Below are 17,344 nucleotides of genomic sequence, written 5' to 3'. Positions count from 1 at the left end.
GTTGTTTTCCAGCAGATGTTTCTTGCAAGCTCAAATGACACCAAATGACACAGTTCCATCTTCAGTTATGTATATTCTGTATTACTGAAAGAATATGCAGAAAGTCAGGCTCCAGCTTCTTCAGTCGCAAGGATCTCAGATAGGATGCCTGCCTGAGCCATAGGAAGGTGAAAACAGCTAAGATGTCTTCTAATCCAGCATCATGATACCCACAGTGGCAACTAGATGCCTCTGAGAAGGCCCAAGTAGGGCCTGAAGCCGAAAGTTTGCTCCAATTGGAAGTAAGAGAGGTTCAGTGAAAACTATGTCTGCCTCCGGAGGCTACTAGGTCCATCGTGAATAATATATTTTTTATAGTCTTTGTTAGGTATATGTCTGTGGCCTAACTGGTTGGGTTGGCAATATATATGAACTACAATTGTATCATTGTTATAGAACTGTAATGTATCACTTTAACTATGTAATGCATTGCATCATAACTTCTAATGATTGGCCAGCGTTGTTTACTACGGCCATAAGAGGGAGCTATAGACATAGCTTCTCTCTGTTACATTCACTCTCACTTGCTGTTACTTGCTGTTTATCGTGGTTTGTGGGTTTGCTACTGTTTTGCTAAGCCTGTAGAACTGTGTTTGACTTACGGACTGGTAAGAAGACTCTGTATCGGATAATCCTTGGACTGTTGTTATCTGCTATCTTTTTCATTACTCAAGTATGACCTGGACTGTTTTTTCCTGGACTGTGCTATTGTCTTATCCCACAAGTAAACTTTTTTTGTACACACCTCAGTGTATCTGTGTGGTTGCTGTGTAGACCTAACTACTCTCACTATCCTCTTTTTTGTGCAAGCTCTCTTTCGCTCAAGAGTTGCTCCGTTCATCCTTGTCAGTCTTTCTTCTCCTTCACAAATTTACCTCATCTGAGGTTGTCTAAAGCAGAGGTCTCCAACCTTTCTTGGTTGGCAGACCAGAGGGAAAGGGAGGGGGAAGCATTTTACACACATCCAAGCGCACACACACAAACAGGGGTGTGAGTACATGTGACGCAAGTGGAGCAGTGCTAACGCCCGCATAACACTCACTAGCACTGCCCTGTTTTTGCCCCGTGGGTGCTAGTGCTGTCCTGTTTTCACTGCGTGGTGCCCCGTTTTTGCCATGCGGTGCCCCGTTTGCATAGCGGTGGTGCTAGCATGAGTGGGAGTGAGTGCACACATCCGTGCACTAGCCAGTGCATGGTGGCCAGTAGGCCACCATGCCCAGTAGTGGGCCATGGCCCACAGGTTGAGGACCCCTGGTCTAAAGAAGAGGGCCACCACTACATCTTGTTTGTATTCCCAAATCCCAGCTGTGGGGAAGATGAGCTTGTCCACTTTGAGTCCAAGTCACTACAGTATTGGTAGCCCTGGGTTGGCCTCCAGGTTAGATACTTTTTTGTTTTATCATGGTGCCCCATTCTTGCAGGTCTTGGAGAAGCTCCACGTTGAATCTATCTCTCTGGCTACGTACTAAGAGAGCCTCTGCCAGCCTTGAGTTTCACCAGGTCTCCTTTTTAAGACAATAAATCCTGTGTTCTGCTGTTTCCCCAGTGGAAATCTGCTAGCTCTCTTCTGTTTTTCTTGCCCTTTGTACAGCACAGGCTGCATCCATTTGTTCACACTCACAAAGGGTAATAGATGCCTAGGCCGCTAATCTTTGTAATCCCAGAATTAAAGGCTTCATAATAGATGGAGTATATCTTTTTAGCGTGGAGGTGAAAATTTGGATATTATCCTGGGCTGACAGATATGTGTGGAGGAGTCATTTCAAAAGACAGTTCATTATCAGAGCTGATTAGAAAGATGTATGTATGTTATTCATGGCACAGCAACTAACAAACTACGTCCCTACATCTTTTCAAGCATGTTTGGAGAGAACAGAATTGCACTGACATTGGATTGAGTGAGAACAAAGGACATATGAAGGTCATATGACATAATGCTTTGGGCCACAGGTGTCTGTGTGGGTGGGTGGGAGGGATCAAAAAAGTCAAGATGCGTATTAAAAAGCAGTGGGATTCCAATCAAGATAGTTGCAGCCACCATCTTGGCTTTATAACCACTTCTGCTGATCACACTGGCTTAGGCCAAGACAGGAAGTAACCATCACTAAAGCTTTGAAGTTAGCTCACAGATATATGAGGTGTTCATACTCTGGTCTCCCTAATCCAAGTCCAATATGTGAACATGCTATATTATTCTAAAATTCTCATTTTAGATTGAGTTCCCATCTTCAGCTCCATCAAAAGAAGGACTTAACAATTCAAAGACCAGAGCAGAGCTGTTCTCAGAACTGTTTACACCTTGTTCTTCCTCCCTTTGCTTCTCAACTTGGACAAAGCCAAGTGGGTCTCTGAACTGGCTGAGGACTCCATGAGATACATTCAGCGGGGGCCTGTTTATTTCCTTTGAAACAGCTGTTTCAGTTGGAATCTCTAAAGAACTTCAAAACTTCCCACTGGGCTGTCGATGTTTTTTGGTAGTTGTTTATGTGGAAGAACTTTAACTCCTTGCAGGCAGTTTAGCTGGGATAATTCCTTGTTCAAATCTGGCTGTGGTTCTCGGAGTTTGGTCATCTGATTTGAGACCAGGGCATTGTGAACCTCTGTCATTTCATGGGTAGAGCTCAAAAATTCAAGGGCATGGTCTACTGAAGCAGTGGGGCTTTGCAGTCACCTGACAACATCCTTTGGATGCTGAATTACTTCCCCTCAATGTGGTAAATGCAATCTCCTGTCTTTAAGGGCATTTTCAACATGGCCAGTGAAGAATTTACTTACAATACTCATCAGTTCCAGAAGTTTGAAAAAATCCATACAGGAAACTTATTTCATTATTTTCATATCTGAATGAGACCTTCATGTTTGACCATACACTGAGAACAACCCATAATTATGGAAGGTTTTTTATGTTGTGCTGATGGATAAATTTCTGCAATGGAAGACAAAGTCCAGCTAGATAGCTCTATGGTGTAATGAAGGATTGTTCTGATCATTTTGACTCACACTTCATCTTTTACAACTTCTTCCATAGCTTAAGAGCTGAAGGAACACTAACCTACCTGAAAGCCTAAAGTTAATAGGAGATAATATTTTTAGCTCAGGGTTGAACTGTGGTGCTCTTAGTGCTCTCTGAGCGTGGCTGTTTTCTTGCAGACATTTCATGAACCAACTAGGTAGCCTCATCAGCGCGAGGAGGAAGAGGAGGAGGAGGAGGAGGAGGAGGAGGAGGAAGAAGAAGAAGAAGAAGAAGAAGAAGAAGAAGAAGAAGAAGAAGAAGAAGAAGAAGAAGAAGAAGAGGAGGAGGAGGAGGAGGAGGAGGAGGAGGAGGAGGAGAAGGAGAAGGAGAAGGAGAAGGAGAAGGAGAAGGAAAAGGAAAAGGAAAAGGAGGAGAAGGAGAAGAAGAAGAAGAAGAAGAAGAAGAAGAAGAAGAAGAAGAAGAAGAAGAAAGAAGAAGAAGAAGAAGAAGAGAAGAAGAAGAAGAAGAAGAAGAAGAAGAAGAAGAAGAAGAAGAAGAAGAAGAAGAAGAAGAAGAAGAAGAAGAAGAAGAAGACGACTACAAGGTCCTTGGTGTTCTATGAGCTTGGTGTTTTTTTTTGTAGACATTTCCTTACCAAACTAGGTAACATCATCAGTGCTAGAAGGCAGTAGGGTTTTCTCTTTTTGTGTTATACTAATGGCTTGCTGTCTCAGTCTTGGTGGGAGCGTTCCTTGATTAGGCTGTTATTTACTCTTAGCTTGTTTGTCTGTGTTGGTAGTTCCTTGATCGGGGTATTATTTACTTCTGGATTGTTGCTCTAGTCCTAACTTTGGTGTTAATTTCTGCTCATATGGGGGTTGATTGACAGTGAGGAGAGGTTTCCAAGCTGAGCCACGGTGGCTCAGGAATTCTGGGAGTTGAAGTCCACGAGTCGTAAAAGAGCCAAGGTTGCCTACCCCTGTTACTAGTGCAATCGTGATGAATGTGGCCCTATTGCAGCTTCTGCTGGATATCCCTCATGGGGAAGTTAAATAGACCAGAAATGTCTGATTACTTACTGGTTGTCTGTGTGGTTGCAGGGCTCCCATTCCCAGTGTATGGAGGGCAGAGGCAATCCGCTCACTGTGCATTGAAGGCTGTGCTCTCTTCCTTTAGTCACCAGCTCAGTGTTGGAAAAATCAATCTCCTTTTCATAAATGTGAGGTCTCTCTGAAGGAGAAGAAAATAAAACAGCTAGGATGGCTTTCTTGAGAAAGAAGTCCTAAACATAAGCTCAGGTTAGGACCTTCTTAAATATCTATGCAGTCTTTACAGCAGGGGTGTCCAATCTCGGCAAGACCTGTGGCTGGCTGGGGGATTCTGGGAGTTGAAGTCCATAGGTCGTAAAGTTGCCACGGTTGGACATCCTAAATTCTAGTTTATAGAACGGTCTTTCCCATGTAAGGACTTCAGTATTTTTCCTCTAGGCGGGCACAACTTGCATCTCCCCTTCCCCAAATTTAAGGACTGATTCCTGCCCTCTTTTCATCTGCTACTAATTTGGAATAAAAACCATCCTCACCATCTAGGATCAACGCAGCCATCCACCCTGTTGGACTCTGGCCAGCTTACAGATATCCTAGACCAGGGGTAGGCAACCTTGGCTCTTTTATGACTCATGGACTTCAACACCCAGAATTCCTGAGCCAGCATAGCTGGCTCAGGAATTCTGGGAGTTGAAGTCCATGAGTCATAAAAGAGCCGAGGTTGCCTACCCCTGTCCTAGACATTGGTATTTGAACACAGATCTTTTTAACCTTTATATTTTATTGCGTTTTATTAATCTAGGTGAAATCTCAAAGGTGCTTTTTTCCTTCAAAAAGCAACTGGTTTTTTTTTCCTCTTCAGGAAGTTTTCCTCCTTCTTCCTCAAGGAAAAAAAACAAACGAAAAAAACAACAACAGTCCAGTTGCCTTTTGAAGGAAAAAAAAGCATATTTGAGACAATCATGACCTGGATGACTGAGAATCCACAAACATCTAGGTGAAATGTTAATATATATTGCTAGTCCAGGTATGATATGCCATAGTAAAGGTAAAGGTAAAGGTTCCCCCGCACATGCGTGCGAGTCGTTTCCGACTCTAGGGGCCGGTGCTCATCTCCGTTTCAAAGCCAAAGAGCCAGCGCTTGTCCGAGGACGTCTCCGTGGTCATGTGGACGGCATGACTAGACGCCAAAGGCGCACGGAACGCTGTTACCTTCCCACCGTAGTGGTCCCTATTTTTCTACTTGCATTTTTTACATGCTTTCGAACTGCTAGGTTGGCAGAAGCTGGGACGAGTAACAGGTGCTCACTCTGTTACGCGACACTCGGGATTCGGCCCACCAAATTGCCGACCTTCTCATCGACAAGTTCAGCGTCCTAACCCACTGAGCCACTGCATCCCTTATGATATGCCATACGCTAAATAAATGACAAAATAGAAACTAATACTAATGATATTATTATGATCGTACTAATAACATAAATACTAAATGCAAGCAATTAAAAACACATAAACAAGACAGGAGGCAGACAGCTCAGACTAAACAATAACTAAAACAAAGCAGGACACCTGCCCCCCCCCGAAAAAAACAAATGCAAAACTGTGTTGGCCCTCCAGATGAATTGAACTATAAACATAGATGTGCAGATCTGAACAGACCCGGTCTGCCCTAAAATTTGCTCATTATGTGTTTTGTGTGTGTTACAGATTCTGTTCTACAGACAGTTGTAAAACAATAATCTGCATTTCTTTATTTATTTTGTGACTTGCATACCCTTTCCCCAGATCTGGGCTGCATTAACAAAAGTGACTCAAAAGCCTTTTTACAATGTTTCTGCAGGATCTCTCTCTCTCTTTTTTTTTAAATGTGACCTGAAAACCCGAACTTCTGTCTTAGCTAAGCAATGGGCTCATTAACTGAGTTGCTCCTAATTCTATAACCCTTTTGGCCACGGTCATTAAATGAATCACAGAGTGGTTAAATGAATCCACCTTCCCCCCACTGACTCTGCTTGTCAGAAGCCAGATGGAAAGTTTGAAAAGGGCAATCACGTGATTCTGGGATGCTATGACCAACATAAATATATTCCTGTTTCCAAATCCCAGCATTTTGAGGGATGTTGCAACAGTTGTAAGTGTGAGCATCAGTCCTAAGTTACATTTCCCAGTGCCACCATAACTGAACATGGAAAAAGTCATTGACTACCTGGATTCTTTGTCAGCAGCTCTTTCACAAGTGTTAGCAATAAAGAAAAGGATGAATTGCGGTAAGCGACAAAAATGCTGAAGTTTTTGAGAGGGTTTCAGGCGATGATCAAAAATGTCCACTGCTCAGTGAAGAAACACATGTAGGAAGTCCTCGACTTACAACTGTTCATTTAGTAACCCTTTGAAGTTATAATGGCACTGAAAAAAGTGAGTTATGACCATGTTTTCACTCTTACGACCGTTGCAGCATCCCCATCGTCACGTGATTTACATTCAGGTGCTTGATAATTGGTTCACATTTATGACGGTCCCAGCGTCACGGAGTCACATCATCCCCTTTAGCGACCTTCTGACAAGCAGAGTCAATGGGGAAGCCAGATTAACTTAACAACCTTGTTGCTAATTTAACAACCGCAGGTGCAGAAGATTTTTAAACGGAGGATAAAGTTTTGTCCGCAATTTTTTTTGTTGGGAATAATTGTTGACGCTACAGTTGTGGACTCTAAGTTGATGTTGAATTTAGTTACGGCAGCAAGACTTTTGATAGGCCAATATTGGAAGAAAGAGGAACTGCCGACTATACAAGAGTGGATTTTAAAGGTTTCCGACTTGGCAGAGATGGCGAAGATTTCGGCCTATTTGAAAGATTACTCGCAAGAACATTATATTATGGAATGGAGAAAATGGATTGAGTTTATCCAGAACAAGTATAGGGTCAAGAAGTTTTATGTAGCATTTGAATAAGTCTTCTTTCGTTTTCTTTTTTCTTTTTTTATTTTGTCTTCTATATATATTTAATAATGCTAAGTTTTGTTTGATCCTATATAAGTTAGAGAGTGATGGATTTTAGAATTTATAGTTGTTAGTATATGGTTGTTTATGATTGCTTTTTTATATATATATACCTTGTATTTAGCTCTGGGAAGTCCGGGGGGGGGAGGGGGGTTGGGGGGAGGGGGGGGAGGAGGGAGGGGGGGAGGGGGGGAAGGGGGGAGGTAGGGAGGGGAGGAGGGAGGGGGAAGGGGTTTTTTTAAAGGAAAACTGTATTTTTAAAACTTTTCAATAAAAAAAAAACAAAAAACAACCGCAGGGATTACCTTAACAAGTGTGGCAAGAAAAGTCGTAAAATGGGGCAACACTCACTTAACAAATGTCGTAAGTCAAGGACTACCTGAACTTTGCACGCCAAAAGTGCAACTTGGAGCAACCTCACTTAACAGGTCACGATGAAAGGACTTATAAGAGATCTCCTGCAGGATAAAAGTGAATGGGGCCATTTCTCTGCTCTTCTATTTCAACTTCCTTAGCCAGTCTGGAGGGAGGTGAAGCTTTTGCAAAGAGAATCTCCTTCCAATTGCTTAGCACTACAAACTCAGGAGCAGAGATAAAACATATCTTGCAAAGAGACAAGAGTCTTTTCTATTTGGTGGAAGGAGTGAACAGATAAATGCTTGAATTCTCTGATTGCAATAATGCATTTTTCCACCTAGCACTCAATTAAGAGAACGGCTTATACAAATTGCAGACACGCTTTTCATTACCCGATTCATTTTTTTTAAAAAAGTACATTGCATTATTAAATATTATGTGAAAACCTGAAATCAGACCTAATGAATAAAGTAATCCCTGCTGGAGAAACAAAAGAGCAATTATTTACTCTAATCTGGAAAGATAAAGCTATCAAACACACGGTTTTCTTTAAACACACGCACTCACATCTACACACATAGCGGCATGACTGCACGATGATGATGGAGGAAGTTATAAAGACAAGTCTAGGAACGAGTGATGAAAGGAAGGGCTGCGGGTCAGGAGAGGAAAAGTTTTGTTTGGTGGATTGCTATTGAGAACAGATTGTCGGCAATAAATCTGCAATAAGAGGTTACTATGGTAACCAAGTTTTTGAGCTGCTTAGGTCTAATGTGCAATTAAATAGTGGCTGCCACAAAAGGGAACATTTTCAAAGTTCTCCACCCCCTGAATAGATTAGTACAAAAAAAAATATGAAGTGACATTATCCGGCATAGCTTAAGCATATGTTTAAGATTGAATTCTGCTGTTCCTTCCTATGTACTCCTTCAAACATAGTTGTTCATCACTGCCACTCACTAGCCAACTTGTTAACTGGCTATCTTACAGCATAGTTTCTTACAACATTTCATTCCGGTGAAGGTGTCCCAGCAGCCTTAAGCACCACGAAGCAGCTATTTTGCAAGAAAAGTTAAAAGGACAATTCATTGCCCTTTTAGACCCGTCACCCCAAAGTTCTGGCTTTCTTCTGTTTGATGACCCTGAGTGAAAGAGATCGTCATTTCGCCTTTTGCCCGGGACAGCCCGTAAAGATAAAGCATGTTAGAAAACCTCAAGTGAAGTGAGAAATGTAGTCTTTCAGTTCTTAATTCAGCTTTTCCCAGCTGAAGAACATTGGTATACATTCCATGTCAACGTACTTCTGAACACAATGATTTTGCTGTCCCGACATATCTGAGGAACAGCCATTTGAAGAAGTTGGCTTAGATGTTTACCAGGATGAGGAGTAAAGGCCGAGTTGCTTGATTAAATCACATCTTGTGATGGAATCCAGTGAGGAGATGGATTCCAGAGCAGTAAGAGGCAACTCAGCCCAGAGATCGTGCGTGAGAGAAAGAGGGTGAAGACAACCCCTCCCTAATGGTTCCCAGTGTATATTGTAGATGCAGAAAGTAGAGTTCCCCCAGATTTTGTCTGTAGGTCTATAACTCTGCTGGGAAGAATCACCATGTGTTATTCTTGCTTTTAAGCCTGACACATCTCATGAGACATCTACCTCTACCTAAATCAAAGCTTCTCAAAGTTTTGGAAGCCTTCTTCCTAAGGCCCCATTTCACAAAATCACAGAATCCTCAGGCTGGACCTTAGAGATCTTATATAACCCGAGTCAAATGGTTGTCTAATCTTTTCTTGAAAATCTCCAGCAATGGAGAACCCACAACTCCAGGAGGCAAGTTGTTCCATTGATTAATTTCAAACTTTTCTTTCTGCATCAATGATTAAGCATGGAATAGAAAAAAGACAGATGATGAATAGTTGTCCTGGGGTGGCTTTAAAATGTGAGCTGAATCAATGCTTCTCACAAGAGTAGGAATGCAAAGAGTTGGGGAGGGAGGCTGCTATTTTGATCCACTTGGATTTGCATAAGAATTTGCATAAGCAGCCTTTCATGTTGTTTTTCTTAGCATGTGTCCCACATTGTTGCCGGATCCACTTGTTTTGCACTGCAGTTACCTAGTTCTTTCAGCCAAACTCAAGGGTGCCTGACGTGACAAGGAGTTTTGTTTTTCAGCTTGATGCTGGTTTGGCTAAGAGGGAGAGACTGGCCCAAAGTCATTTTGGGGCTGTACTTTCTGGATGCAAGAAAGACCTAGATCAGGGGTAGGCAACCTTGGCTCTTTTATGACTCGTGGACTTCAACTCCCAGAATTCCTGAGCCAGCATGGCTCAGCTTGGAAACCTCTCCCTTTCCCCTCAGTGTGTTTGGCTCAGGAATTCTGGGAGTTGAAGTCCACGAGTTGTAAAAGAGCCAAGGTGGTTTACCCCTGGCCTAGATCATGGCTCTCCTTACTCCTGACCCAGTCCCTTACACCACACTGCCTCTCTGTGAAGCATCTTCCAATCCATGGAAGTTTGATCTGGAGACTTTTGTTCAACACACCTTTGATATAAGAGGTGGAGGAAAAAACAACCTGTAGACCGGCTTGCCTTCAGAATTTGTGGGTGCTCCCTCTCTGGAGGCTTTGAAGAAGAGACAGGACATCCATTTTCTGAAATGATGTAGGGGCCCCTACTTGGGCCTGGGGTTGGACTAGCAGACCTCCAAGATCCCTTTCAAAAGGAGGAGGAGGAGGAGGAGGAGGAAGAGGAGGAGGAGGAGGAGGAGGAGGAGGAGGAGAAAATGTCCTTTTCTCCAGTAGCTTGCACTTTTCCTGGTAGAAATTCTTCTCTATTTCTAACTGTTCTCATTCCACTCAATGCAAGAGAATTTGCTCTTGAAGATTCTTCCAACATACATTTCAAAGGAGGAGAGAATTTCTCTTGTCATCACAAATTTGTGCTCTGCTCTGTGTTGGATCTGCAGGTGACCAACACTGAAGCGTACAATTTTTCTCTTTTCTTTCCAGCTCGTTGCCTTGGAATACAGAACGAAAGAAAATGGGTTTTTCAGCAGCGCCTTTTCAGTATGCACATATGGCGATAACCCATGCCAAAATCTCTACCTGACTTGTGTCACACTTAAAATGAGGCATCTCGTGATGAATTTAATGAGACAGGGTCTTCAAAACAAAGCTGTTTTTAGAAAACTAAAAGCTTCCGTCTTGCCCAGACAAACATTCTTACCTAATTGGAAGGAACGGGAACTTACTGAAATGACACCCTTGGAAAAAAACAAAAACTAATGAGAGGTGAATTGGCAGGGAAGTTTCTGTTGACACCAGAGTCACGCGTTGCCACAAATAACCTGCTTTGTGTTTAGATGCACTAGTTTAATTGCTCTGAAGTCTCACCCAGCCATTTAGTTCGAGCCCAATCTCTAAATTATAAGCTTGGCAAAACCAATTTTGATGAAATTCTGTTGACAGGCTCACAAGGTTGACTTGTTCCAATTCAATGCTTCCGATTGATTTAGAAAGTCAAGTTGATTATGTATGTTAGTTCAGCCCTGAACTGACTTTGACAAAATGATCTTTTTGCCTTCCCAACTGCACCATTAATTTGATGCATCCAATTCAGTAATTGATCTGAAACATCGTTCCGATTCAGAAAGATGATCTGATGTGATTAAATCACGTTGGAAGTTTGAACCAGTTCAAATATCAGATTCACCTCCGTTGTGGTAATGATACACAGCTTGTTCTTATCGATGTAGGTCATCTGATAACTGCAATAAGGGTGGATTTACCCGTAGAAAAGAACAGCCACAAAATAAAAATCGCAACTTGGAGAGAAATAGAGTAGAATTTCAGTGACTTCCACGACAGAGGCATGACTGAAATCTTTCTTCTCCAACATTGCAGGCCTGTATGACTCAGTTTCCCCATTCCTATTTCTTGATCCCACCCATGCAAACCTTTTATTAAATACTAAATGAAACATGCACAGTCCATGTTCATGTATAACACCAACTCTATATCTGTTTTCCCCCCCACCAAAAACAAATAAAGCGTATGATGGTTTAACAAAAAGAGCCTTCACAACAAGTTCTGGTTGTTAAGGCAACAACAGTCCACCAGCATTGTAAACTACACAACCAATTTCACCTAGATTAAAGCTTGGGTGTGGACTGTCTCAGGGTCTGATGTCATGAATGGACCTTCATGGACATCCACTTGCCTGGTTGTGTAGTTGGTATGGAATGGTATAGCAATAACTCTGGCACTTATATACAGCTTCATAGAGCTTTACAGCCCTTACTAAGCAGTTTACAGAGTCAGCCTGTTGCTGCCAACAATTTGGGTCCTTGAGCTGGTCAGGATCAAACTGCTGGCAGAGTTAGCCTGCAATGCTGCATTCTCACCACTGCTCTTAGGATCTCCTGCTTGAGCAGGGAATCGGACTAGAGAAGATCTCCAAGGTCACATCCAGCCCTATATTCTATATACTATAAAATTCAACTCCTAGAATTTTCCAGGTAAAAAAGTTTGCCTTCTGGTTTAAAAGTAACGTTTACTAAAATATTGACTCAGTCTTCCATCCCTTCCCAGTGGCCTCAATGACTCTCTAAAAGAATGCAAATGACCAGCTGTCTGCAAGAAGTATAAATCCTTCCATTCTTGATTTTAAATATAAATGAAGATTGCTTTGATACTCGACGAATTTCGTGTTCAACGCATTTTAATATGAACATTTTGTCCTAGTACTCATTGTTTCTTTGGTACTCAAAGCACAAGCTAGAACCGTGGTGGTGAACCTATGGCACGCGTGCCACAGGTGGCACGTAGAGCCCTCTCTGTGGGCACACGCACCGTCGCCTCAGTCCTTGGCCTTCAGATGGGTTTTATAAAACCTTTTCACTTTAGGCCTCCGATGCTGTGTGCAAAAAAAAAAAAGGTACAATCAATCAATTTCAACTTCTCACGAAAAAAAAAGATCTCGCAAAGTTGGAATTGATCGATTGAACTTTTTAGTCCCATCCAGTCCCGCAGCCATGCCCATTCAATGGGCCATGCCCACCCAATTGACCACACCCACCCAATGGGCCATGCCAACCCGGTACCCGACGATACATAAGTGGGTTTTGGGTCGCAGTTTGGACACTTGGTGTCTAAAAGGTTTGCCATCACTGAGCTAGAGCTTGTCGCTGTTGGTTGCCTCGTGACTCAGTACATTATTTCTTATGGGAAAAATCTGTTCAGTACTCATTGCTTTGGTGTTCATCGTGCCTCCCAGAGCCGATTAATGATGAGTGCTGAGGTACACTATATTATTCTTTTTTCTAAGGGTCTGCTGAGATTGTAAGTCTTGTTAAATATGGATAAAGTTTACCTTTTTTCTCCTCCTTTTACTTTCAGGGGAAATAATTACTAGGAAAAGTTCCTGCTGTTCACCTAGACATAATTTTATTGTTTGGCCTCTCAGCATATTGGATATAAATTGAAATTCAGCCAGTTCAGTTGGCTGAATTCATTAAATTCAACTAATAATCTTTATTGACCATTGCAGAAGCTAATAATCCTAAATGACCATTGGAGAAATTCCCAAAGGGGAAAGAAAAGGAAAAGAGAATTGTAAAAATCATGCTAAACTTAGGCAAGGAGTGAATTGGAGAGAAGGCCATTCATATATCATGCTTTGCATGTTAACAGTGTACTGTCTCCTCGCCCAATCAAATATCTAAGCCTTGGCATTAGAAAATCTAAGATCAATTTTATAAAAAACTAATATCAAGCTAGCTTCTGTATCTCTCCAAAGAGATGTTTCTGGGCCGAGAAATGAATTTGCCCCTGTAATTACCAGATTTTATTACATCATTAAGTTAGCTGCCCAATGCTGTGAAGTACTAGTTGTTGCCTGTTCATTGCCTCCTATGTATCTTATGACTATCACTTTGTTGTTTGTATCATATGATATATGTTGATTGCTTATTGAGTATCTAATGACTACCCCTGAGTATTGTATTATGATTTCTGATGGTTGAATTTTATGATTATGATCATGATTTATCACTTTGCTGCTTGTATGTACACTGAGAGCTTATGTACCAGAGACAAATTCCTTTTGTATCCAATCACATTTGGCCAATAAAGAATTCTATTCTATTCTATTCTATTCTATTCTATTCTGTTCTGTTCTGTTCTGTTCTGTTCTGTTCTGTTATGTCCTGTTCTGTTCTGTTCTGTTATGTCCTGTCCTGTCCTGTTCTATTTCTATTCTACTCTCTATATTCTATTCTATTCTATTCTATTCTATTCTATTCTATTCTATTCTATTCTATTCTATTCTATTCTATTCTATTCTATTCTATTCTATTCTATTATTCTATTCTATTCTATTCTATTCTATTCTATTCTATTCTATTCTATTCTATTCTATTCTATTCTATTCTATTCTATTCTATTCTATTCTATTCTATTCTATTCTATTCTATTCTATTCTATTCTGTTCTGTTCTATTTCTATTCTACTCTCTATATTCTATTCTATTCTATTCTGTTCTGTTCTGTTCTGTTCTGTTCTATCCAATCCTGTCCTGTTCTGTCCTATCCTATCCAAAACTTGCCATGTTTAGGGCCAAACGTTGTGCTTTGTTAGAAGCAATACTAAGGACTGGAAAAGGCCACTGAATATCTAAAACCAGTTTGTTTCATTTCATAAAGCAGCCTAATACATTTTCCATCCAGCTTTATCGGAAATGCTGTTGCTGCATAAAAAGTCACTGGAAAGACCTTTCTAAAATTTCAGTTTATTTGTTTTAGGGTGAGAAGGGAAAAAAAATCTCCTTGCTTCACTGTAAGTAGTTTTTAAGTCCCCTGTACTTGCTTTGTACTCTGGCCCGGAATAACTATGTTCTCCCACGTTTCTCATTCTTGACTCCCCAGGCTGTGTAGTCGCCAGCTGTTTGTTAAGGTCACCTTTTGCTCTCTCGCTCGTTCTCTCTCTTCCCCCACCCATCTCAAATGCTTCAAGACCTTCGCTCCACGGAGCGCTTCGCTCTCAACAGCAATCTCCTCCAAGAAAACAGAAACACTGCAAACCAACAACCTCTTGGAGGTTCGTGATGTGCAAATATGTAAAGGAAGAATATTTTCTTTTTCTTTTTTCTTTTTTCTTTGTAAGAGATGGACTTGGAGCTTCATGAGGTCTCCACAGAAAACCAGTAGGAGAAGCTGCTCATGCCAGATGAAAGACCTTCTGTTTCCAGAACAGTCTGGGAGCATGGGTGGCCCAGGCAGAAAGCTTCTACGTGTGAGGAAGAATCCTTGTGCTTTAATGTCTGCAATGGTCCAGGGGTTAGGTTGGAAGGGCATTGCTGGAATCTTCTGATGGCAAGAGGTTCACCTGGATCTGCTCTCAGATCCTCTCTAGCTTTGATCAAGTATGAACAGGGCAGTACATACTGGACTTTCAGCCCTACATGTCCTTCTTTAAATTTACTTCTTTTCTTTCACATGTCCCCATGTCTCTTCCCACTCATAACCCTATTCCTAACGCTAACCTTGTCTGTAACCTTAAGCCTTGCTCTTGTGGCCCAAGAGTGGTCAGACTGCTTGGGCATCTCCTGTTATTCTGCTACTACTAAGGTTAGTCACAAAGTCTACCTAGACTGAGTTTGGCATTTTTATCCACCTATATAGAATACAGAGAGGGACACAGTGGCTCAGTGGGTTAGGACACTGAGCTTGTTGATCAGAAGATCAGCAGTTTGGCGGGTCGAATCTCGAGTGCCGTGTAACAGAGTGAGCACCTATTACTCGTCCCAGCTTCTGCCAACCTAGCAGTTCGAAAGCACGTAAAAATGCAAGTGGAAAAATAGGGACCATTACGGTGGGAAGGTAACAGCATTCCATGCACCTTTGGCGTCTAGTCATGCCAGCCACATGACCACGGAGACGTCCTCGGACAAGCGCTGGCTCTTTGGCTTTGAAACGGAGATGAGCACCGACCCCTAGAGTCGGAAACGCCTAGCACACATGTGCGGGGGAACCTTTACCTTTTATAGAATACAGAATGATAATCTTGGAAAGAAACTTAGAGGTCTTCTAGTCCAACCCCTGCTCCAGCAGGAGACCCTATACCATTCTGGACAAGTTGCTGTACAGTCTCTTCTTGAAAACCTCCAGTGCTGGGGCACCCACAACTTCTGGAGGCAAGTTGTTCCACTGGTTGATTGTTCTCACTGTCAGGAAATTTCTTCCTTCCTTCTAGATTGGATCGCTCTATAATGATCTTAGACTAGATATACCTAGTTCTCTCAACCATTCATTGTTAGTAATCATATTGTAACAATGTCATGAGCAATAATTACTCATCAATAATAACAATATTATTGTTATCCATTTGTCACGCAGCCAGCCAGAAGTTTAGACTCGATTTGGCATTTTTATTGTTATCGTTATGGGTAATCTACAGAGACTGTTGGGGACTGAATCATTCAAGTGCTAACCGAGGAGCTATGAATTATTTAGTTATTTATCAGCCAAATTTTTGAAACCACCCAACTTCCTTACAGAGGAAGCGTGTGCTGGGCAGTGTGCAAATAGCATATCTAAACATTAAAAAAACAGCATCTAAAATTCAAACCCCTTCATGGATTACTGCCTTGTCGTGGAGAAGGGGCTTGCGTAATTCAATGAAGCTATGAGCTATGCCGTGCAGGGCCACCCAAGACAGACAGGTCATAGCAGAGAGTTCTGACAAAATGTGATCCACTGGAGAAGGAAATGGCAACCCACTCCAGTATCTTTGCCATGAAAACCCTATGGACAGTACCAAAAGGCAAAACGATATGACGCTGGAAGATGAGCCCCTCAGGTCGGAAGGCGTCCAATATGCTACTGGGGAAGAGCAGAGGGCTAGTACTAGTAGCGCCAGAAAGAATGAAGCGACTGGGCCAAAGCCGAAAGGACGCTCAGCTGTGGATGTGTCTGGTGGTGAAAGGAAAGTCCGATGCTGTAAAGATTTTTTCTCCATAGGAACCTGGAATGTAAGATCCATGAATCAAGGAAAACTGGACGTGGTCAAACAAGAGATGACAAGACTGAACATTGACATCTTAGGTATCAGCGAACTAAAATGGACAGGAATGGGTGAATTTAATTCAGATGACCATCAGGTATACTACTGTGGGCAAGAATCCTTCAGAAGAAATGGAGTAGCCTTCATAGTCAATAAAAGAGTAGGAAAAGCAATACTGGGATACAATCCTCAAAATGACAGAATGATCTCAGTTCGAATCCAAGGCAAACCATTCAATATCACAGTAGTCCAAGTCTATGCCCCAACCACCAGTGCTGAAGAGGATGAAATTGACCAGTTCTATGAAGCACTACAGCACCTTATAGAACTAACACCAAAAAATGATGTTCTTATCATCATGGGGGATTGGAATGCTAAAGTAGGAAGCCAAAGGATAACTGGAATAACAGGCAAGTTTGGCCTTGGAGTGCAAAATGAAGCAGGGCACAGGCTGATAGAATTCTGTCAAGAGAATACGATGGTCATAGCAAACACTCTTTTCCAACAACCCAAGAGACGGCTCTACACATGGACATCACCAGATGGTCAACACAGAAATCAGATTGACTATATGCTCTGTAGCCAAAGATGGAGAAGCTCTATACAGTCAGTAAAAACAAGACCAGGAGCTGACTGTGGCTCAGACCATGAGCTTCTCCTTGCAAAGTTTAGGCTTAAACTGAAGAAAGTAGGGAAAAGCACTAGGCCAGTCAGGTATGAATTAAATCATATCCCTGTTGAATATACAGTAGAGGTGACAAATAGATTTAAGGAATTAGATCTGATAGACAGAGTGCCTGAAGAACTATGGACAGAGGTTCGTGACATTGTACAACAGGTAGCAACCAAAACCATCCCAAAGAAAAAGAAATGCAAGAAAGCAAAATGGC

General features: G+C 41.9%; 1 protein-coding gene across 1 annotated transcript in view; it reads right to left on the bottom strand.

Annotated features, from left to right (window-relative positions):
- LOC310646116 (vascular endothelial growth factor receptor kdr-like) overlaps positions 1 to 17,344 on the bottom strand; it is a 201,589-nt gene that overhangs the window by 78,098 nt on the left and 106,147 nt on the right. The window contains exon 10 of the mRNA XM_083372361.1: positions 4,072 to 4,222. Coding sequence (XP_083228487.1) covers positions 4,072 to 4,222 — 151 coding nt within the window. The remainder of the gene's footprint in view (positions 1 to 4,071; positions 4,223 to 17,344) is intronic.

The sequence above is a fragment of the Vipera ursinii genome, assembly GCF_947247035.1.
Source record: "Vipera ursinii genome assembly, chromosome: 12".
In the NCBI taxonomy this organism is placed as follows: Eukaryota; Metazoa; Chordata; class Lepidosauria; order Squamata; family Viperidae; genus Vipera; species Vipera ursinii.
Note: the sequence above shows the minus strand (reverse complement) of the source record. Positions and strands in the feature narration are given on the sequence as shown.